The 23,080-nt window shown below is 54.2% G+C and overlaps 1 protein-coding gene across 1 annotated transcript in view; it reads left to right on the top strand.

Moving 5' to 3' along the window:
* The window catches only part of OPA1 (OPA1 mitochondrial dynamin like GTPase), a 58,801-nt gene extending 42,547 nt beyond the window's left edge, over positions 1 to 16,254 (top strand). The window contains exons 28-35 of the mRNA XM_048506976.1: positions 389 to 486; positions 653 to 850; positions 4,505 to 4,683; positions 5,986 to 6,291; positions 6,427 to 6,566; positions 12,990 to 13,492; positions 15,031 to 15,200; positions 16,064 to 16,254. Coding sequence (XP_048362933.1) covers positions 389 to 486; positions 653 to 850; positions 4,505 to 4,683; positions 5,986 to 6,291; positions 6,427 to 6,566; positions 12,990 to 13,492; positions 15,031 to 15,200; positions 16,064 to 16,254 — 1,785 coding nt within the window. The remainder of the gene's footprint in view (positions 1 to 388; positions 487 to 652; positions 851 to 4,504; positions 4,684 to 5,985; positions 6,292 to 6,426; positions 6,567 to 12,989; positions 13,493 to 15,030; positions 15,201 to 16,063) is intronic.
* Positions 16,255 to 23,080: the final 6,826 nt, after the last annotated feature.

Below are 23,080 nucleotides of genomic sequence, written 5' to 3'. Positions count from 1 at the left end.
GGGCTGATGGGAATTGAAGTCCATGAACATCTGGAGGGCCATAGTTTGAAGACCCCTGGGATAGACCCTCAGTGGTCTCACCCAGCAGGGCTCTTCTGATGTTCTAATGAAGGCCTCTGTGCCCTGTTGTTGGCCCTCCAGAGGAATTGGCTAATGACTGCATGAAACAGGAAACTAGACTGGATGGACCTTCGCTGGGCTGACCCTACAGAGCTCTGCTGATGTTCTTTTCAGGGGGAGGCCTTGTCCTCTATGACTTGTTGGCCTTCCAGAGGAACTGGCTGCCCGCTATAGGGACCCTCATTAATCTGATTAAGCAGGGCTCTTCCGATGTCCTTTTCGATATCTTGGGTATTATCTTACTTAGAAGTACACATGGTTCTTTCAGCTTGAATGCAACGATGTGGTCCTATTCTGGCGCATCCAGCGCATGCTGGCCATCACTGGCAACACCCTGCGGCAGCAACTGACCAACACTGAAGGTGAGTGAAGCTCTCCTTGTGCCCCCACCCCTGCCCCCAGGGCTTTGTGCTGGGCTGTTTGCAGGTGGGTGGGAGTTTGGGATCAGCGCCACTCCCCCTGTTCAGCTCCCAAGCCCACTGGCTGCTGTTGGCTTCCTTGGCTCCTGAGAGCTTGGTGCTTTGGCCCCTAGGCCGCCTGGCCACACACTGAGCACAGAGGGGGTGCTGCTGCTCACTAGGACACAGAGCTGCACCCCTGTTTGCTCTGCTTGTGGGCTTGGGGCACCTCTGCTGACACTTCCTGTCATGGAGAGAAAGGCATTCATTCCTAGCGGTTCCTTCCGGGGCCTCTCCTGTGTGTACTTCGGGTGGCTGCAGAAGCGTCTGCCGTGAGGGGGGGGTGCGTGTCCCGTTCCCCCCTGAAATTCCGCACTTGTCTTCCTAGTGACCTGGAGAGGCAGTGGGGAAGGAGGTGCTGGGAGGAGTTGCTGGGGATTGCCAGGGAAGGTGGAAGTTGATAGCGGGGGGGGGGGGGGGGGGGGGGGGATCCAGCTGGCCGAAGACCTTAGTGAGTATCTCTTGGGCTCAGAAACAAAGAAGCCCCGTTGCGTAAACACACACACACACGCAAACCGGAAACCCTGGCAGCTTTCTCACTAAAGAGCAAGTGGCACATTTTGAATAGTGTTCATATTTGGCATGGAGGCACTCGAGCCTAGAAAGTGCTTACGATTTTATTATTGTTTGATATTTTTTGTTGGTCTTAAGAAGCCCTAACAATACAAAAAATATTCCCAAGGAAGGAAGGAAGGAAGGAAGGAAGGAAGGAAGGAAGGAAGGAAGGAAGGAAGGAAGGAAGGAAGGAAGGAAGGAAGGGAGGAAGGAAGGAAGGAAGGAAGGAAGGAAGGAAGGAAGGAAGGAGAACGGGAAGGGAAGGATGAAGGGAGGGAAGGGGGGAAGAGGAGGGAAGGGAAGGAAGGAAGGGAAGGAAGGAAGGGAAGGAAGGAAGGAAGGAAGGGGAGGAAGGGGAAGGAAGGAAGGAAGGAAGGAAGGAAGGAAGGAAGGAAGGAAGGAAGGAAGGAAGGAAGGAAGGAAGGAAGGAAGGAAGGAAGGAAGGAAGGAAGGAAGGAAGGAAGGAAATCAATCAATCAATCAATCAATCAATCAATCAATCAATCAATCAATCAATCAATCAATCAATCAATCAATCAATCAATCAATCAATCAATCAATCAATCAATCAATCAATCAATCAATCAATCAATCAATCAATCAATCAATCGTGGGCGCCAGCAGACGTCGTGCTCTTCCTGCTGTGGGCTCTGCTCCTAGCAAGGGATGCCTCGATGTTATCTGGTGTGTCAGTTTCAGCCTCCTCTGCTTTGGACTAAATCAGAGGTCTGCAACCTGCGGCTCTCCAGATGTTCAGGAACTACAATTCCCATCAGCCCCTGTCAGCATGGCAGCATAGTCCCTGAACATCTGGAGAGCCACAGGTTGCAGACCCATGGACTAAATAGTTCCGGAAGGTTCTACAGTAGAACAGCCAGATTTGGGAGCAGGAACCCCTTGGAGGCCAGTGAGGTTTCCAGGGCGGGAGGTGTTGAGAGTCAAGGTGCGCTTTGTCGTCAAACGCCCGGCTGCTGAAGAAGCGCTGGGGTTAGTTGGGGGTGGCCGGGCAGACCCGATTTTGTGGAAGGACACCTTTTCCAGGGAACCACATGTTTGTATGGCATTAGGGTAGCCAGCTTTGGAGTCTACTAGTCATGCTGAATAAATGGAACCTCCACATTCAGGGGTAGTCAACCTCTGAATCCCAGTGCCAGGAGGCAGCATTAGGGGAAGGCCTCAGCCTCTGTGTCCTGTGGTTGGACTTCCAGAGTCACTGGGTGGGCACTGTGAGACGGGGTGCTGAATTAGATGGACTCCCCCTGGTCTGATCCAGCAGGGCGCTGCTCATGTTCTCTGTGTGCATGTAGAGGTGGTTGGGGGTGCCCAGTCAGTGGTTGATTTTGATCTGCAGTTGAGTCCCCGGTTGAACCCATTTCCCAGGGAAGGAAGCCTCCATCCTCTAAGGGCTTTTGCCTGCTGAGACCCTTGAAGGCTCAGACAGTTACCAGGTTACATCAGCACTGGGTTTCCCGTTGTGCAAAGGCCTTTTTCCATGTCTTGTGCCAGGCTGAAGCCAGGCGCCACGACGGCAGCTTGGATGCTCCCCTCTCTGGAGCCTCGTTGCTGAGCCTCATTCGGGGTTCTCTGTCCACAGAGTTTGCAAATGAAGCCTCCGTTTTCTTGAACTAAACGATGTTGGACAAAAGGTGCTGGGGTGACTGTTGTCATCTTGGACGGCTGTGGAGACATTTTCCCTCCGTCATTCTGAACAGCTTTGCTAAGAAACCAGCACCCGGGAAGCTGGGGGCATTCCTTGAAAATGCTGGGGGGAAGAATTAGGACTAATAAAAGGAAACACTCCTTCACACAATGTGTGATTGGTGTTTGGAATATGCTGCCACAGGAGGTGGTGATGGCCACTCACCTGGATAGCTTTAAAAGGGGCTTGGACAGATTTATGGAGGAGAAGTCGATCTATGGCTACCAATCTTTATCCTCCTTGATCTGAGATTGCAAATGCCTCAGCAGACCAGGTGCTCTGGAGCAGCAGCAGCAGAAGGCCATTGCTTTCACCTCCTGCATGTGAACTCCCAAAGGCACCTGGTGGGCCACTGCGAGTAGCAGAGAGCTGGACTAGATGGACTCCGGTCTGATCCAGCAGGCTAGTTCTTATGTTCTTATGATTGGTGTTTGGAATATGCTGCCACAGCAGGTGGTGATGACCACTAACCTGGATAGCTTTAAAAGGGGCTTGGACAGATTGATGGAGGAGAAGTCGATCTATGGCTACCAATCTTGATCCTCCTTGATCTCAGATTGCAAAGGCCTTAACAGACCAGGTGCTCGGGAGCAGCAGAAGGCCATTGCTTTCACCTCCTGCCTGGGAGCTCCCAAAGGCACCTGGTGGGCCACTGCGAGTAGCAGAGAGCTGGACTAGATGGACTCTGGTCTGATCCAGCTGGCTTCTTCTTATGTTCTTATGTTCTTAAGCAGGTGTCCCCCAAGTGAAGGCACTTCCTCCTCACGCCTCTAGGGGGCGGCCCGTGGCTGCCTGGGGAGGGTCCCTTTCCGAGCAAGCGGGTGCCTGGAGGGAGGTGGGGGTGGGGTGTTTGCTGCCGCATGCCTGACCTCCCGCCTCTGTTTGCCATTCCTCGCCCATGGATACTTCAGCATCACCCAGGCAGCCGCCAGCGGCGGTTTGAGCCGTTCTTCCTGCTGGCTCCTGGGCCTGCCTGGGCCTGCCGCCTGGTTGCCTCTCCTCGGCAGCCGTTTCCAGTCTGTCTTTGTCGCCGGATCAAATCCCTCTTTTCTGCCACATTGCCGAGAGAGTCCTCCCCTTCGCTTGACGATCCTTTAGGATACGTTTGATGCAGCGCAGGCGGTGGCTGCGTTGAGAGAGAGCTGGCAAGGGGGCTCTTTACCAGAATACTCAGTTAGAGCAGTGGCTGAGAGCAGGTGTACTCTGATCTGGAGGAACCGGGTTTGATTCCCTGCTCTGCCACTTGTTGTGGAGGCTTATCTGGGGAATTCAGATTAGCCTGTGCACTCCCACACACGCCAGCTGGGTGACCTTGGGCTAGTCACAGCTTCTCGGAGCTCTCTCAGCCCCACCCGCCTCACAGGGTGTTTGTTGAGGGGGGAGGGGCAAGGAGATTGTCAGCCCCTTTGAGTCTCCTGCAGGAGAGAAAGGGGGGATATAAATCCAAACTCTTCTTCTTCTTCTTCTTCTTAGTTGGGTGAGAGTCCTGGCTGGTTTCCAGGCAAAAGGTGTCTGTGGTGCCAGCTGGCAGCCCCTGCTCCAGACCTCCGCTCTGCTGGAGGGAGACTCCTGGCCAGCCGTTGACCTGTGGAGGGGGTGGCTGTGCTCTTCCTCTGAGGTCAGCACAGACTGTTCCTCCTGGCTTGTGGTCTGGCTGTTGCTTTCCACGCAGCCACGTGAAGGCTGTCACAAGGGCAGGAGGCCTCCCCGGGGTGACAGAGCCGTGTGCCCACCTGCCTGAAAATGGAGCCGAGCGCAGAGGAGGAGGCGGCAGCAGCGCCCGCTTTGTGTTCGGGGCTGGGTCCTTGTCTCGGGAGGAAGGCGATCTCCCCAGGAGAGCCTCCATCAGTTGTCAGCCCCCTCTGATAGACTGATGGATTCTGGAGCTTCAGGTGAGGAGGCCCGACCAGCGCTCTTCCCTGATGGACAGCTGTTTAGTGCACTCTGGGATGTGACGTCACCCCAGGGGTCAGTAATGACCCAATTCTTGTGCAGGGGATTATCCTTACCTGTAACCTGGAGGTGACCAGGGCATGGGCTCCCATGACAGAGTCTTTCCAGCGGGTTCCCACCCCTTCTCTGCTTTCCCAAAAGCTTTCCCTGCAGGCCCGTCATGACGGTTGCAGTGATGCCTGCAGGAGGACAGCTCTCCCCACGCCGTAATAAATTCCATTCAGGCGCTTTCCATTTGGCAGTTCTTTGTCTCGGGGTTTCATTGCGCTAATGAGCTAATTGTTGAGGAATCTCCCCCGGCCTCTGTTGCCAGCCTGAGCGGCTGCGGAAGGAAGGAAGGGAGGCCTTTTGACAAGCCGGCCTTTGACAGTTCGGGCGCAGAACAGCCGCGGTCTTTGTCGCCGCCTGAAGAAAGAAAGGGGTCCTCCAGCAGCCATCCAGGCCGTTTCTGTCGTCGCAGCCCCCCCTTTCCCCCCCTCTGCTGGGAACATAAATGTCGCAGACAAGCGGCTCCTCCCCTGTGTTTTCGTGACCCGTTGACTGTCCATTCACTTCCCATCTGGTTTGGCAGCCTTAAAGGAGCGAGGAGCGGGGGAAGGGGGGGCTCTTATTATCAATCTGTCTTCGCAGGTGATCGATGATGATCAGCCCCTTTAAGGGCAGCTTGGGTGGCTTCCTGTTTAACATGTGGCTTTTTCCTGTTGAGAGGAAACTGGTTCAGGGAGGGGGAACGTTCACTGGGGCAGCTAGATCGGGATCCAGGAGCACCTGAGAGGTCCACGAGGTTTTCTGGGGGGAGTTCCCTTTGCCAGAGGAGCCTCCAGCAAAGGAACTCTTGAAAGCTCAACCCCCCCCCCCCCCCCAGCCCAAGTGCTTTGCTCTCCAAGGTGCTTCTGGACTTGAGCCTCCTCGTTGTGCTGCCGGCCTTTGGGAATTAACTGGAAGTGATGTTAAAGCCGTGGTGGCGAACCTTTGGCACTCCAGATGTTATGGACTACATTTCCCATCAGCCCCTGCCAGCATGGTCAATTGGCCATGCTGGCAGGGGCTGATGGGAATTGTAGTCCATAACATCTGGAGTGCCGAAGGTTCGCCACCATTGTGTTAAGGAGTGGGATTCAGTGGGGCCCCAGCCCTGTCCAGGCTGCTCTGGGGTCCCGCATCTTTTCCTCCCCACCCCCCTTCTCTGGTTCTCTGCAGGGCTGGCAAACCTGAGGACTTCTCACAGGGTGTCAGCAACTGGGTCTCACCCATCCAGGGTACCGTCAGTCGTGGGCCAGTTGATTCCTGGGCTTGCGGGGAATCCACCAGGGGCCGGGATGGGGAGGGAAGAAATCCCCCTCTTCCATCCATGCAGCCGTGGCCACAGAACAGGTGGGGAAGGGGCTCTTTCTCCCCCTTTGCCCCCACAATGTAGCCCCATCGTGGCTATTAGTTCAGGCAGGTCGTGTGACCCTGGGGGCCAGGACTTCCGAATGTCTGGTGGAAGAGAGTTCCCCAGGATAGGTGAGATGGTCTCCAGTAAAAGACCAAGATGCGAGTCCAGTACAGCCCTCATCCAATGACGGGAGGTTTGACTTCTGGAAGTTTGTGCTCCAGACATCTTAGTGGTCTCTACAGTACCACTGAATTAAAATCCAGCTGAATCCAACCCAACATCTTGCAAGAAGGACTTATTCCTGTTAGAGCAGCAGTGTGTGGACACCAGGAAAACCGCAGTGCCAGGCCAGAAGCCCATCTTCTGGGGTCCCCCTGTGCTCAGCCCCTCTGGCAGCAGGCTGGTATATAGGTACACTGCTTCTGGACATGGAGGTTCATGTCTACTGGCTTTGGGCAGCTCTGTACTGCAGGAAGGAGCCTAGATGCCGTCAACATCTCAAAGCCACATCTTTTAAACAGTGTATTTTAAACAGGGGGTTTCTCTTTTTTTCTCCTTGTCCTAGGGCTGCTGATTGGTGGAAGCTGCTGAAGGGTGGGGCTTCTCACATTTGTAAATCTTTTCAGTTAGTGCTGAAGGGGTGGGGCTTCTCACATTTTTAAATCTTTTCAGTTAGTCTCTGGAACCAGCAGAAGAGGAGCAGTGGAGGGACAGCAGTGGGCCAGAAAGGGCTGAGGAGCTTGACAGAGGCTTTCACCACATCTTTTTTTTAAACAGTGTATTTTAAACAGGGGGGGTTTCTCTTTTTTCTCCTTGTCCTAGGGCTGCTGATTGGTGGAAGCTGCTGAAGGGTGGGGCTTCTCACATTTGTAAATGTTTTCCAGTTAGTGCTGAAGGGGTGGGGCTTCTCATTTTAAATCTTTTCAGTTAGTCTGGAACCAGTAGCCTTGGCCTTGGCATGAATAAATAAAAACATATTTTAAGGGATAGTAGAAGGTATAGAAACCTTAAGAGGGAGGCACTAATTAAAATTAGTATTTGAATATCTAAACAAAATTAGATATATATGAAGACAGGAAGCCAGCAAGGGGGGGATGAAGGGGCTTTCCGGTGTTTTGCACACTGAGTGTCGCATGTATGACTATCTGCCACTAGGGCAGAAGTCATGGAGTAATGCCCTCGCTGCAGCCAGTTCCTGGCACTCAAGGAACATGTCTGCGTTCTCTTGAAGCCAAGGTGGCAGACCTGGAGAAAGCTGAGAGAGGCAGAGAGGGCAACAAGCGAGGCTTTTCGGGGACCTGGCTGCTAGGTCCCGCTCCCAAGGTGACATCTCTTCAGATGTCATGGAGAATGAGAGTCTGGGTGACCCGGAGGGTGCCAGTCTGAGGTGGTGGAAAGATGCTCCCTTAGATGGGACCCCCCCTTCCTTAGCTGGTGGTCAGATATCCTCTCGCACTAGGGATACCCCTGCGGGAAGTGGGGGGAGGCTCCTTGCTTAGTGGGTGATTCGATCATTAGGAATATAGAGAGTTGGGTTTGTGACAGAGGCATTGATGACATGGTAACACCTACCTGAGATGCGAGAAAGGTTGCGGATGTCCGCGCTTACGTCTAGATAGGCTGTTAGACAGTGCTGGGGTGGAGTCAGCAGTTGTGAGTCCCACATTGGTACCAATGACATTGGGAAATGTAGCGGGGAGGTTCTGGAGGCGAAATTTAGGCTGGAAAAAAAAAAGGTTAAAATCCAGGACCCCAAAGGGCGGCATTCTCCGAAATGCTACCTGTTCCGCAGCGCAGGGAGAGCTAGGCAAGCGGAGATACAGGGTCTCAATCTGCGTGGATGAGAGAAGGTGAATTAATAGCAAGGCAGAGGGTTTCAGCTTTGTCAGGAACTGGGGAACCTTTTGGGATAAGGCAGGCCTGTACAAAGGGGACGGGCTTCATCTTAACCAAAGAGGAACCAGGCTGCTGGCGCTCAACATTAAAAAGGTGGCAGAACAGCTTTTAAACTGATCAGCAAAAGAAGAGCCGACAGGAGCTAAGGTGACTTGAGTTCGGAATACAGAGTCCATGGGGATGCAGACACAGAGAGAGGAGTTTTCTAAATCAACCACGCATTACAAGCGAGGAGCATAGCAATGTGATAGGAAGTGGTAAGGTGTCTACAAAAGGCTAGAGGGCAAAACACATAAATCCCAGGTTAAGGACAGAGACAGAGTATACAGAATGTCTCTATGCTAATAGTAGAAACGTTGGGCCTAAAATGGGGGAGCTGGAGTACAGAGTTTTGAAGGAGGACATTGATATAGTGGAGCATCTAGAGACATGGTGGAATGAGGAGGAACCAGTGGGATGCTGTTATCCCAGGTTACAGGCTCTACAGGAAAGGATAGGACAGGGAGTATTGGGGGTGGGAATTGGCCCTCTACATCAAAGGCATAGTGTCACATAAAATAGACAATGCAGGGGCTAGTTCCTCTACAGAAGCACTGTGGATATCAATACCAGGGGTGAAGCAAGAGTTTAACATTAGGAATATATTATCGTCCCCTGGGCCAAAGGGCACAAGAAGGATTCTGAGATGGAAAAAGAAATTAGAGAGGCCAACAAAAGCAAAAATGTAGGTGATGATAAGGCGATTTTAACTATCCCCACATAAACTGGAAAAATGCATGTTCAGGTCATAGTAAGGAGAGGGGAACATTCCTGGATGTATGCTAAATGACTGTGAAAACTTAGAGCAGATGGTTGTAGAACCAACCAGGGGAGATGTGATCCTAGATCTAATTCTATGTGGGACCCAGGACCTGGTGCGGGAAGTCAGTGTTGTTGAGCCGATAGGGAACAGCGACCACAATGCTATCCAATTTCCAGTATCTCTGCATGCGAACAAGTGACAACTACTAATGTAGTTACATTTGCCTTCAGAAAGGGAAATTTCTCTCAAAGATGAAGGGAGATGATGCGTAGGAAGCTGAAAGGGAAAATCAAGAGAGTACAAAAATGTCCAAGGTGGAGGTTATTTAAAAACACAGTCTTAAAAGCTCAGCTGGAATGTGTTCCTTAAGGTTAGGAAAGGCAGAGCGCCCAGTCCAAAAGAAAGCCACCATGGTTAACAAAGAGGGAGGGTTGAGGTAATTATTAGGAAAAAAAAGATGTCTTTTAGAAAATGGAAGTCCAACTTAACTGATGAAGAATACCAGAGAGAACACAAATGGTGGTGGCAAAAGAGAAACCCAAGTTAGCTGTAAGGGGAGGCAAAAAAAAGGATTATGAGGAACGCATGGCTGCGAACATCAAGACTAGCAACAAACAGTTCTTCAAGTACACATCAAAAGCAGGAAGCCAGCTAGGGAAGCGGTAGGTCCGTTAGAGCGATGAAGGAACAAAAGGTGTGCTAAAAGGTGACAGGGGAGATTGCAGAGAAGCTGAATGAATTCTTTGCATCTGTCTTCACTTAAGAAGGAAGTGAGGAAAATTCCTGCACACAGACCAAGCTTCTTAGGAGGTGAATCCAAGGAACTAAGCGAGAGTTAGTGGTAGACAAGGGAAGAAGTTCTGGCAGCCATTGATAAACTAAATGCTACCAATCCCCTGGCCCAGATTGCATTCATCCAAGAGTTCTTAAAGAGCTCAAGCATGAAATTGCTGATGTTCTCACATTAATATGCAACTTATCCCTGAAATCAGGCTCCATCCCTGAAGACTGGAAGATGGCCAATGTCACACCAATCTTTAAGAAAGGGTCTAGGGGGGACCCAGGAAATTACAGGCCAGTCAGTTTGACATCTGTTCCTGGTAAATTAGTAGAATCTATCATTAAAGATAAAATTATTAAACATGTAGAAAAGCAAGACCTGCTGAGGAAGAGTCAGCATGACTTTTGTAGAGGCAAGTCCTGTCTTACAAACTTACTAGAGTTCTTTGAGGGTGTAAACAGACATGTGGATAAGGGGGGAACCAGTGGACATTGTCTACTTGGATTTCCAAAAGGCTTTTGACAAAGTTCCTCACCAGAGACTGTTGAGAAAACTCAGCAATGAAGGAATAAGAGGGGAAGTCCTCCTATGGATTAAAAACTGGTTGAGGAACAGGAAACAAAGGGTGGGTATAAATGGGAAGTTCTCACAATGTAGAGACGTAGGGGAGTGGTGTCCCCCAAGGATCCGTTTTGGGACCAGTGCTCTTCTAACTTATTCATAAATGACCTGGAAGTAGGGGTGGGTAGTGTGGTGGCCAAGAGTTTGCAGATGATACCAGGAGAATTATGTAGAGGTGGTACAGAACCACAAAGGATTGCGAAGAGCTCCAATGGCGGACCCCTTGATATTAAATTAGGTGAGTGGGCTAAGAAATGGCAAAATGCAGTTCAATGTAGCCGAAATGTAAGAGTGATGCACGTGAGGGGCAAAAAAATCCAAACTTCACATACTGCGCTACAGAGGGTCCAGTGCTATCAGTCACAGAACCAGGAAAGGGATTTGGGGAAAGTCTTGGATTGACTGATAGTTCCATGGGAATGTCCAACTCAATGCATGGCAGCGGTGATGAAAGGCAAACTCTATGCTGGGGATAATTAGGAAAGGAATTGAGAATAAGGAAAACTGCAAAGATTGTCATGCCCATATATAAAGCCGTGGATGCGGTAGCCAGCACTTGGGTACTGTGTTCAGTTCACAGTGCCACATCTCCAAAAGGATGCTCGAAGAGATAGAAAAAGTGCAGAGAAGGGCAACGAGGATGATTGAAGGATTGGAGCACCTTCCTTATGAGGAGAGGCTGCAGCGTTTGGGACTCTTTAGTTTGGAGGGTGCGACCGCACTTGGAGTACTGTGTTCAGTTCTGGTCGCCACATCTCAAAAAGGATATCGAAGAGATAGAAAAAGGAACGAAGAGAAGGAACGCGAGGATGATTGAAGAGTTGGAGCACCTTCATATAGGAAGCTGCTGGCGTTTGGAGACTCTTTTAGTTTGGAAGCGTCTGAGGGGATATGATTGAAGTCTATAAAAAATTATGCATGGGGTAGAAAATGTTGACAGAGAATTTTTCTCTCTTTCTCACAATCTACTTACGAACCAGGGGCATTCATTGAAAATGCTGGGGGGGGAAGAATTAGGACTAATAAAAGGAAACACTTCTTCAGCACTTAGCGTGTGATTGGTGTTTGGAATATGCTGCCACAGGAGGTGGTGATGGCCACTAACCTGGATAGCTTTAAAAAGGGCTTGGACAGATTTATGGAGGAGAAGTCAATCTATGGCTACCAATCTTGATCCTCCTTGATCTCAGATTGCTAATGCCTTAGCAGACCAGGTGCTCAGGAGCAGCAGCAGCAGAAGGCCATTGCTTTCACATCCTGCATGTGAGCTCCCAAAGGCACCTGGTGGGCCACTGCGAGTAGCAGAATGCTGGACTAGATGGACTCTGGTCTGATCCAGCAGGCTAGTTCTTATGTTCTTATGTAACATGAGCAACCTTCACTACTTCTTGTACCAGTGAGATCCATAAGCCACTCATGGGCTATGTAATCTGGAGGAACAGGGTTTGATTCCCAGCTCTGCCGCCTGAGCTGTGGAGGCTTATCTGGGAATTCAGATTAGCCTGTGCGCTCCCACACACGCCAGCTGGGTGACCTTGGGCTAGTCACAGCTTCTCGGAGCTCTCTCAGCCCCACCCACCTCACAGGGTGTTTGTTGTGAGGGGGGAAGGGCAAGGAGATTGTCAGCCCCTTTGAGTCTCCTGCAGGAGAGAAAGGGGGATATAAATCCAAACTCTTCTTCTTCTTCCTGGGTCTGGGCCAGGTCCTGGCAGGTAAACAGGGATTCCTTCCAGCCACATCTAGCAGCAGAGCTGGTCCCCAGAGCTTGGCACCTGAGGCTTTTCGGGTGCCAGTGGTGGGGCCTCTCCGCAGCCCCAGAGCAGTGGCCGTCAGCTCTGCCTCCGGTTGGGGTGCTCCTGTTTGTGGAAGGAGGAGGCCAGCTCCCCCGGAGCTGTTGCCCACAAGCGCACAGGAAAGTGATGGGAGCTGCGCCCCCCTGCCGAGGCCTTTGAGCCGTCCTGGCTGCCCCGCTGGAAGAGCCTTTCAGCTGCTGGGGGGTGGCCCCGCTCCACGACTGCTGAGAGCAGCCTGGGCCTCGCAGTCGGGAGCTCACACCTGCCAAGTGTGCCGGCCCACCTGTGCAGCGATACCTGGGCTCAGGCAGCGGCCTGTGTTGTGCCACTCCTGCAACGCAGCAAATCACCTCTGCAAACGGAGGCTGGGCGGTGGTAGAAGAACGTGTTTCGAAAGTGTTTTCTCTCTGTCCTCGGGCGACCAGAATCAGGCGTCACCTTGGAGTTTTGTTTCTGTGTCTGTGATCAGTATTCAGATCCTAATTACAGGTCAATTAGTCTGTTTTTGAGCTTCTTAGAGCCGGGATCAGAGGATTAATGCCAAGAAAATGAGTGGGTCTGTGGGAGCCGTTTCATGTGGAGAGAAAGGCCCCCACCCGCATGAATGGGTCTCTTGAGGCTTCTGAATAGAGGATTTCTTCATTCTGTGTCCATGGGGTTTAGGGGGTGTTGGGAGAGGGGATTATGGGAATATTCATGGCCGGGGGGGGGCGGGGGGAGGAGGAAGAATTGATGCATGGAGCCGCTCATCCTTTGAGTCAACACTGAGTAAATGGAGAGTAGAATGGCCATTCAGAGCGGCTGGCCGGCTGCCTTTCATTGTTGCAGGGCGGGAAGCCGGGGCTTTGTGCCTTTGGTTCTCTGCCCTGCGGATCGCTGTTCAACAGGTGTTGCGAGAATTGGGAATCCGTATCTTTTGCTCTGCCCTGAAAGGCTATCAAAGGGAAGGTTGTTTGTGCAGAACCATCCGGAGGAACTCTGCGGGCAGAGAGGTCAGAAGAGGAGAAAAGGGAAGGCCTTGGGGGCCTTGAGGCGTGTGAGGGGGATGCTCTGGGGAGGAGATGTGGGGTTTTGGAACAGCAGGAAGGAACAGCAGCGATTTTGGAACAGCAGGAAGATTCAGAAGGCAGGCAGGGATTCTGCTTCCAAGGCTGCGGTGGCTGCCCGGGGGCTAGCTCCCAGGGTCCTGCTTTCACCCGGCCTCCCGAGTGCTCGCCGATGAAGCTCAGCCTGGCCTGTGCCAAGCATCCCTTCCCAAGGAGGAGCTCCCTCCCGCTGCCATTTCTGAGCTCTGCCCAGGTGAGAATTCGCCTCTTCCGTCCACGGGCAGAGCCCCCCTGCAGAGAGGAGCAGTGCCAGCTTCCACCTTCTGCCAGCCCCTTCCCCTGGACGACTGCTTCCCCGGGGCCTGTCCATGCAGGCCGGCCTCCGGGGCTGTGAGTGAGCCACCCCCTGCACTACTGTTTGAGCCCTAGAGAATAGCAGTCTGCAGAAATCCTGGGCGTTGTTCCTCGTACCTGGACCTGGACGGCCTTAATTGTCGTGACTTGAGAGAAGCTGGGCAGGAAGGTGGAATGACTTCCATTGGAGCGCTTGCAGAACGCGTGGCCTGTTGGGATAAGAGCTCCTGGTAGTTGGAGATTATTCCTAGTATTAAAATCGTTGGCTTCAGCAGAAGCGTACACGAGGTGGCCTATAGGAATACAGCAACTGCCGGCATTAATGTGTCGTGATGGATCCTCAACGTCGCATGCAAAGCCTACACAAAAGAAAGTCGGAGTCAGTTGTAGTTTCTAGTCTAATAAAAAGTATTTATTAGTGAACTCCAATCTGGATAGAAAGGTAGGTAGGTAGAGTCACTATGCTGTCCTAATCTAGCTGGATGGGGATGGATGCGCGGAGCACCCATCCTCTCTCTAGGCATGGTAGGAAGAAGAGAATGAGAAGGGGTCGAGGAAGAAGCCGGGAGGAAGGAAGTCCCTGAGAGTATCAGTCTGACATCAAAGGGATAGAACCAGCATGATAGAGTAAAGGTGTCAAATCCCTAGGTCCCGATCTAGCCACTGGCTCTCTAGTAAAACCCCCTCTGTAGGTTGAGGCAGGAAACAGCGTGACAGTGTAAAGTCCTTCACTTCCAACATGGCCTTCGTGGGTGACTCTGCCAGCGAGCCCCAGCTTTTTTGAGCCTACGAGCATCTAGGGGATTCTGATGGCTGCTGTAGGAGGCGGAGCCATGCACGGAAAGGCCACGTGCAGAGGAATGAGGGGCAATGTTAGAAATATCCTGAGAGAGGGAGTAAAACCAGCCCTGTGGTGGCTGCTGCTGCTGCTTCTGAAATTGTGTCCTGCAACCTGCACAGCCAACCCAAGCCCCGCCCACTTTCTAGAAACAGAAGGCCGGCACCAGGAAAGCTGTCGGCGAGTGCCAGTGGGCACGGGCACCCTGTTTGGGACCCCAGCCTCAAGCTGCAAGTTTGGCAAGCCTACAGCTGGCCTGCCTCAACCTGGATTCGCTTTGGGGCAGAGACCTCAGTTGCATTTTAGACTTTCGTGTTATGCGCGGAACTTCCTACCCGAAGACTCTGCAGATGCAGGCTTTTATTCCCCAACATAAAATGCAGGCTGAGAACTCTTTCTGTGGTTTGTTTGTTTGTTTGTTTGTTTGTTTGTTTGTTTGTTTGTTTGTTTGTTTGTTTGTTTGTTTGTTTGTTTGTTTGTTTGTTCATTTAGGCGCTTTGCCAGAGTGAGTTGTCCAAAAGTCCAAAAAGAGGCCCCCTGTTCGCTGTCTAGTGCTTGGACCGTTGACCTTCTTGACGGTCTTGGAATTGGGGGGGGGGGGGTCCTCCCTGGAATATGTCATTTTCCACTTCTGAAGTCTTAGCTTTCCCTTATTTAAATTTTTAAAAAAGTATGTCTCTGGCTGTTTTCATTGCTGAGATTTAAGGGGGCTAGTTTTGGTCCTGGTTGCTTGAAGGACGGGGGGCCGGCAGCTGCAGACAGGAAGCCTTGAGCCCATCCCTGACCAGAGGCGTCTGCATGCTCTGCCCCCTCCCCTTTTTGCCTTTGCTTCTTTCTCGCTTGTGTTCCATCTCCTTGATGTCCGCAGTGGTCAGCGAGGCCAGTGGGACAAAAAGCCGGGGCCGGGTAGTTGGGTAGCAAAGAGCTGGAGTTGCTGACCTTGTTTGCCGCGGGAGCAGGGGGCAGCATCTGGAGGCTGACTCTAGTCGCTGACTGTCCGCCTGCGTGGAGCGTGGCCAGAAGGGGCCTTTGCCTCACCAGGGTCACGTTCCTGTACCCCCACCCCACCCTCCCCCAAAAACAAGTCCCCCAGGACTGGCACCAAAGAACAGAAGCACCCAGTAGAAGAGGAACTCCTTTGCCGCTGGAGCCCAAAGGGTGGGGGGGTCTCCCCCCAGGCCCCCTTCTTCAGATCCTTCATCTCTGACTACCAAAAGCCAAGCCTTTGGGAAGGTCTGAATAAACGGACACCAGAAATGACCCGTTCTCTGGGCCACCCGGGCAGACTCCTTTCCCCTTGCTCTACAGTGATGACGCCTCTGCCTGCCTAGTATTTGGGGACGCACTGCGTGAGGGTGTGGGGCACGGGGGCTTTGCAGAGCCTCACCTTCCTCTGCCGTGTATTCTCAGAGCCCCCCACCAAAGCATCTCCGGCTGCTCGAAAAGGCTCTGGGGTTGAGAACTGCCTGTTGGTGGCCTGCGGGCCCTGCTGGCTGTGCCCTGTGTCTCAACTCTGTCACGTAGGAGAGGTCAATCAATGGTGACTACAGGGAACGTCACCTTCAGAGGCGGTCCACCTCCCAACGCCAGTGCCAGCAGGCAGTGCCAGGGAAAGGCCTCAGCCTCTGTGCCCTGTTCATCTCCTCCCCCCCCTCCCCCCCCCCCGAGGAACTGGCTGGCCACTGTGAGATCAGATGGTGGGCTAGTGGGCCACTGGTTTGGTCTAGCAGGGCTGTTCTTTCAAGTCTGCCCTGCTTTCCTTCCTCCAGTGGAGCCACAGTGTGGGTTGGGGGAGGGCGTTGGCTCCCCGTGTCGAGCGCCCAGGCACACCTGCAGGCAGCCCCAGGAGGGCCAGTGCTGTGGGTCTAACGGCCGGCTCCTCCACTCTCTAGAAAAAGTTCGGGAGATCCAGGAAAAACTTGAAGTCTTCATTGAAGCCCTCCACCAAGAAGAGAAATAGGCGGCCGGCAGAGGTGAGCAGCTTGCGCAGGGGGGCCAGCAGCTGCCATGTCTGGAGCTCGACAGGCCTCCCCCATTTCTTCCTGAGGTGTGATTTTTGGAGTCTTGCCGGGCAGTTCTCTGCCAGAAGCAGGAAGGTCCGGGCATCCTTCTCAGGGGGGGGGGGGGGGCGGGGCAGGTGCCTTGGGATGGCCACAAGAGCCAGCCAGCTTCATCCAACAAGCCTTTGAGGTGGGCTGAGCTGAGAGAGTGGCTGCAGCAGGGCTCGAATCCAGATCTCCTGGGGCAGAGTTCAAACAAGGCAGAGAGCTCACCCACACCATTTCCTCCCGGGGAGCTGTTGCTCTGCAGTCTGGACGGAGTCTGTGATTCCAGGAGAACTCCCCCCTACCTGAAAGGGGCCGTGGTTTTGGTGCCCGTGTTGTCCCAGCAGCCACCAGACTTGCCCCCTCTTGCCCTCTCCCTAGTGGTGCCCCCCCTGCTCTTCTAGGCTGTGCCAAGCTGGCCCCAGAGCCCTTTCTTCCCTTCCTGGGCTACATAAGTGCCTTTCGTCCAGGTTTCTTCGATTTCTGTGTGTCTTTTTCAGGCGACCGTCTGTAGGAAGACCAAGCCCTAGTCTGGAGTGCCCTTCCCTGGAAACGGCCGAATGGCATCCCTCCGGTCCTCCTCGTCTCTACGTCGTCGTCGGGGTTTGTGGGGGCGCCTGCGGCATCGCGGAGGAAATGTGGCCGCCTCTCTCGGAGCGGGGGGGGGGGGGCATCTGCCTTTGGATGCAGCCTTTGTGAGGGCGGAACTTGGGGCTTCCTGACAATGAGGGGGGACAGAGGTCCAACTTGTGCAGTTATTCTTTTGGGGGAGGGGTGGGGGGAAGATGGGCTGCCACCCTCTATTTCTTGTGCCGGGGGGGGGGGGGGCAGTTTTGCTCATCTCGGTCTTCATCTGAAAATCCTGGGGAGCTTAACATTAATTTTTAGCATTTGTACATAAATGGATGGAAGCGGAGTCCTGTTGCTTTGTATGATGCCAGACGTTGCGACCTCCTCTAAAGGGGTCGGTTTGCTTTTAGGAGATGTCGATTCGTGAAGCACTTGAGCAAGCAGCGTAGCAGAGATGATAGATCGTCTGGGAGGTTCTCCCAGCAAACTTGGGGGGGGGGGTCTGACTTCCATCCAGGGGCTTCTTGCAGAGAGAACTTTTCACTTCCCTGCCAAGGATCTTGGCCAATCACATCTCGTGAACCTGTAGGGTTGCTGAGCAGGGAGGGGGGTCCTTGCAGATTCCCTGCCCTAAGGGAAGCCGTAGTGAATCCGGACTGGGCAGCAGCAGCAGCAGCTTTTGAATCCCAGGGGACAGACTTGGAGTGAGACCTGGAGAGGGCTCATCCCTGTTTGGGGTCTTCTCAGACCCCTGAGACTTCCTCGTGAGGGTTTTGTGCGTTGTGCTTCCTCCTGTGAATCGGGCCTCGTCGCCACCTTTCCATCGCCCGGGGGAGGAGGCTGGATCTGCACAGGGAAGGCCTGGGCTCAGCTGGTTTGCCTGGGAGATGCCGCTCCACTTTGCCACCCCCCTAACGTTCTGTGGTCAGCCCATCGGTGGGTCTTTTCTCCCCTGGCTTTTGGGGGGGGGTCTGGCTGTGTGCTCATCAAGACTGCCCCTCACTGCCGTCGTAAAAGCTCTGGGTGGAGACGCCTCTGTGCACACGTCTCTGCTGAAATATCACTTCTGGTGGGGCAGGCTCTTCACACCTTTTGGGGCCCCTCCGTTCCCCCGCCCACCCCAACTACTGTCCTGAGTCAGGCCTCTGCGTGTTAGTTTTCCTCCATGCCAAAGGAGCCTGCGCTGAGGCCGTTCCATGGTGGATTGGGCCCCACTGCTGCATTGGGCGATGGGATTGGGTTCATTCCTTCCACTTTCTTTGCAGTGTGTGGAGTAAGAAGGTGGCAACCCCTCCCTGGCAGGGAATCTTCACTACAGGGTTGTCGTGTGGGTATCCCATGGCCTTGGATGAACTGCCCGCCAGAATCTCTCTGGTACAGACAGGGATGCGGTGTGTGGTTGTGAGGCTTTGCTGTGAGCTGCTGGCGCTGTGTAAGGCACCCGCCCCCCCCACCCCAATGGGCCAGTGTTCGTCTGCGTTCGTCATTTTGCTCCCCGCTCCGGGTATCACTTCTGAAAATTCGCATGATGTGTCTCCAGGAAGTTATTTATTGAATGCAGATGTCATTGAAGGAAAATAAAATAAATGCCGGATTTGAACACCAAACAGCCTCTGTTCTTTTTTGGTCTGGGATGTTTGTTTCTTTATTAGATCCCTTCGTCGCCCTTCCCTAGAAGATTCAAGGCCATTGCAATAAATACTTTAAAACTCCTTCTCTGAGGCTCATTCCGCACACGCAGAATAATGCACTTTCAAACTGCTTTCAGTGCTCTTTGAAGCTGTGCGGAATAGCAAAATCCACTTGCAAACAGTTGTGAAAGTGGTTTGAAAACACATTATTTTGCGTGTGCGGAAGGGGCCTAAGAGTACATCTGAATCTACAAGTAGTTACTTAAAAACCATCCCAGGCATCAGACATCCAATGGCCGGATCTTTCCCTCGGCTTCCAGGCCACTCAGTGTAACCCCAACCCTGCAAAAGTGTCAGCAAAACAAAGGGAGAGGGGGAAATAACATTGTTTTAAGAAAAACCAAAAAGGGTGGGGAGGGTGGAGAGGGAGGAGGAGGAGGGGCTGGTGTTCAGGTACTGCTGGGGGCGGTTCCCGTCGGCCCATCTGCTTTTGAAAGGCGGCTCTTCTCCAGCGCCTGGGCTGGCAACGGTGCTCCAGGCTCCCCTGCAGAGTCCGGTGAGGTTGGGCGGGCTGGAGCGCCTTCGCAGCTTGGATGGATCAGTCACTGGGTTCCATCCAGACGCATTTCTCTGGAGGGGCAGGAGGCTGGCTGGGCTTTGGTCCCGGCATCTGCTTGTGGCTTGATGTTGGCATCGGGGCAGTGCAGTGGTTGGCCCTTCAGGGGAAGGGCGGTATACAAATTTAATAAACATATAACATGGTTGGCGCACCTGCCAATGGTAGCGGCTCCTTCATTTTCTCTCTCAAGACACTCTGTAGTTGATGCTGGGAACATTTGCTCCTCCGTCCTCTTTTCCTCCCATTTTTGCATGCGGAGAAAGGGAAAAAGACTTCCGCAGGCATGCTGCGCTGGTGCCACGACTTCAGCCGTTGCATGAACCAAGAGGGAAGGAATTGCCCTCGGCAAACCACCCTGGGGAGTTTCACCCTTGAGTGACCCCCTTCCAGCAGCCCTGGCCCCTCGTGCGTCTGCTGTCCAGTTTGGACCTGGTCTGCTCACACGGCAGCAGCAGGAGGAGGTGCGGTCCTGAGAGCTGGAGTGGACTGGGACATCTCTGCAGAACTCTGGGGTTGTACATGCACGCACACACACACACACCGTGGGCGAGAAGCAGGCAGCCACCACCTCCGGGGCCAGGGGCTGAGCTGGAGGCTTCCTTGATGCTGCACTTGTTTTTCACCCTCAGGACAAATTGATTCCTTTGTTTTGCATCGTGGGGAAGGCTTGGCATGATGTGGTCCAGTCATGCATGCAAAGCTCGGCCACGGAAGGCCTGCCACCTTCCCAGTGGGATGCTCGGCTGTTCCCGGACAGCCCGTTCGCCTCCAGACCAGCCCCAGCAGGCCTGTCTTCTGGCCCAGGGAGGAGGGGGCAAAGAGGAGCCCCCAGCCCCGATCAGGGGAGCGGCTGGGACAGGAGCAGCTGCAAAGGAGTCCGCTTCATGCCCCCACTCAGCCTCTCCCCTCCCTGCTGGTCCAGGGCCTGCTCAGCCTCCTGCTTGCCTGCCTGCCTGGAGCCTCTGGTGCCCATCTCTGCCCTGGCCCAGGCTGGACCCTCCTGCCCTGTGAGAAGCAGCACCCTCCCCACCCGCCCGCCCGCCCCACACAAAAGGCTGCCCTGCCATTCTCTGCTGCGAAAAGGCCATTCGGCCCCCTCTATTATGCGGGAGACACAAAGAGGCAGGCAACAGGCAAAGGCCTGTCAAGGCCCGTCATTCCTCCCCCTGAAAGGGCGCTGAGGGAGGTAAATGAATTCCGGGGGCGGGGGTGCCTTTGTGACCCCGTCCCTGCCCCGCTTGTCTCTGGGCTTGTCGGAGGGTGAGCGACATCCCCCGGCCTTTTGTTTCAAATAATTTCCTGGCAGATTAGGGAGTTAATGCCCACCTTGTCTGCACCCACCCGAGCAGAAAGACTCCCGGGGCGGGGGGGGGCAAGCCACAACAGCACCCTCGCCCCCCCCCCACGGAAGGGCCTGCTGGAAAGAGGCGGGCCGGCCCCTCCTCCCCCGCTGCCGCAGTTTGGCACCAGGCGCACGGCTCCCCCGCACACCTGGCCCGAGGAGGGCTCCTTTCCCCTCCTGCAGTGGATGAGTCCCCCCTTCCAGGCACAAAGAGGCACGTGGGGGGTGGGGGGGAATTCTCCTGGACTTCTTCCCTACAGGAGGAGGTGGAAAGGAACACACGTCGGGGGGGGGGCGTTGGGAAGTTTCTGGGATGGGGCCGTGCATCTTCCAGCCCCTGGAAAACCTGCTTCCGTGGGGCTCCTGGGAGCCATGTCTGCCAGCAGGAGCAGCAGTCTGGAGGGTGCAGATTCAAGCAGCACAAACCTTTCCCTGCCTTCTGTCCTTTCTCAGGTCAGGGGAGGGTGGCTGCATCCAGGGGTGGGGGTGGGGGTGCAGTCACACCATCAAACCACAGCTGGGTTAGGGCAGCTCCATTGGAGGCGGCTGGGCTGCCTCTGTGTGGCTGAGAGAGTTTGGAGAGGACCGGGACTGGCCCAAGCAGGCTTCATGTGGAGGAGCGGAGAATCACATCTGGTTCACCAGATGACAGCAGCTGCTCTTCACCATCACAACGTGCACAGGCACATCCGCTACTTTAGAACAGTGGTGGCGAACCTATGGCACGGGAGCCAGAGGTGGCACTCAGAGCCTTTTCTGTGGGCACGCTTGCAGAGTTTGTCATGTGGGGGTGGGCGGGAAATCACCCCACACACATACATTTAGGCTGGCCTGGGCACGATCCTTTACCTGGGAGTAAGCTTGGTTGCTGGCAATGGGGCTTGCTTCTGAGTAAACCCTCCTAGGGTCGTGATTCACCCATTCAAAGCGTTGCATGGTTGCTTCACCAAGCTTACTCCTGAGTAACGAGCACCTCCGAGACAACCGTTTTTTCTAAACTGAAACCTCAGCATTCAGGTTAAATTGCCAGGTTGGCACTTCACAATAAATAAGTGGGTTTTGTATTGCAGTTTGGGCACTCGGCCTCGAAATGTTCGCCATCACTGCTTTAGAAGAACCTTTTGGCCGCCTGTCTGGAGCTCTCCAAGGTCTGCTCTGCCCTGTTGGTTCGGCTCCATCCATCTATCCAGGAGACTTGCGGTTCAGCGCAGAGACGGGAGCCAGAAGTGGGGCTTGAGTTTCCCAGCTGGTGTAAAAACAGAGGCCAGGGGATGTAAACAGGTCGTCTCTCCTGCCCTGCGTCTCTGGCCCCACCTGCATCCGCTCAGAATATGAGGCGCAAACTGGGGAAGGGAAGATTTCCCCTACCTGCTGTGGATGGTTGGTGGCTGCCCTCACTGTGGGGCTGACTGCCCTCTTTCTGACCCACCTCAGTGATGGGGGCTCTTGGCAGGACCACAGCCTGGGCAGCGGGAGAGGGTCTCCTCTTGGCCCACACTAAGTGCCCCTCTGGCAGGGCCTGTTCCTGAATCCTCTGGGCCACCAGGCAGAGCCAGAGCCAGGGAATGGGAGGGGATTAGGGGAATATTCATGACTGGATGCTCAGGAGGGAAGATCTTTCCCCTTCTCCCTCATCCTGGGGGGGGGCGGGGGCAGTTGGCTTGATCTCCTTTGTGAAGGGCAGGGAGGGTCTCCTTCCTCCGCCTGGGGGGCTTCCTTGCCTGCCTCTTCACTCACAAAGAGCCCTCCCTGTCCAAACCAGGAGTCTGGTGATGTTACTCGAGGGAGTGGAGTGGAAGCCCTCCGGGGGTGCGGACCCATGAAAAGGGTGGCTACCTTTGTGGAGTGTCACAGGCTTTCATGGCTGGCTGTTGTGAGTTTTCTGGACTGTGTGGCCACCGTGGTCTGGGAGTTTTTGCAGGAGAAACGTCAGGAGCAAAAAAATACCAGCCCCCAGCCCCATGGGAGTTGTGGGGTTTCCGGGCTGTATGGCCGTGTTCCAGTAGCATTCTCTCCTGATGTTTTGCCTGCATCTGTCAAGAGAAAATGCTACTGGAACACAGCCAGACAGCCCGGAAACCCCACAACACCCCAGTGGTTCCGGCCACGAAAGCCTTCAACAACACACAGCCACGTGGCTCCAGAAACTCAGAGCAGCCAGTCCTGTATGGAGGATTACGAGGAAGGGAGTTGAGGAGGAAGCCGCTGCTGGGATCATCCTGCCCTGTGCTGAGTCCAGTTCCATCTCCAAGAGGATAACAAAGAGCTGAGAAATGTGCCAGCAAGTGCAGCAGAGCCCCGCAATGGCTTTAGGGCAGAGGTAGGGAACCTGCGGCTCGAGAGCCACATGCGGCTCTTCTGCCCTTGCACTGCGGCTCCACGAGCCGAGCTGCCGGCTTCATCCTTGCCCGCCCTGCAGGCAGCAGGGCGGGTGCACCAATTGCCCATGGCTGGCAGGGCAGTGCTGTGGGCTTCCCCTCTCGCCCACCCAGTTCGAGCGGGGCGGGCGCTTTCCCGGCGGCCGGCAAGGCCAAGCCACTGGCCCCATCCGTGCGCTTCTCAGAATGAGTGGAGTAAAA

The sequence above is a fragment of the Sphaerodactylus townsendi genome, linkage group LG08 (genome assembly GCF_021028975.2).
Source record: "Sphaerodactylus townsendi isolate TG3544 linkage group LG08, MPM_Stown_v2.3, whole genome shotgun sequence".
NCBI lineage: Eukaryota > Metazoa > Chordata > Lepidosauria > Squamata > Sphaerodactylidae > Sphaerodactylus > Sphaerodactylus townsendi.
The sequence above is the reverse complement of the archived record's forward strand: the minus strand, read 5'-3'. Positions and strand labels throughout refer to the sequence as shown.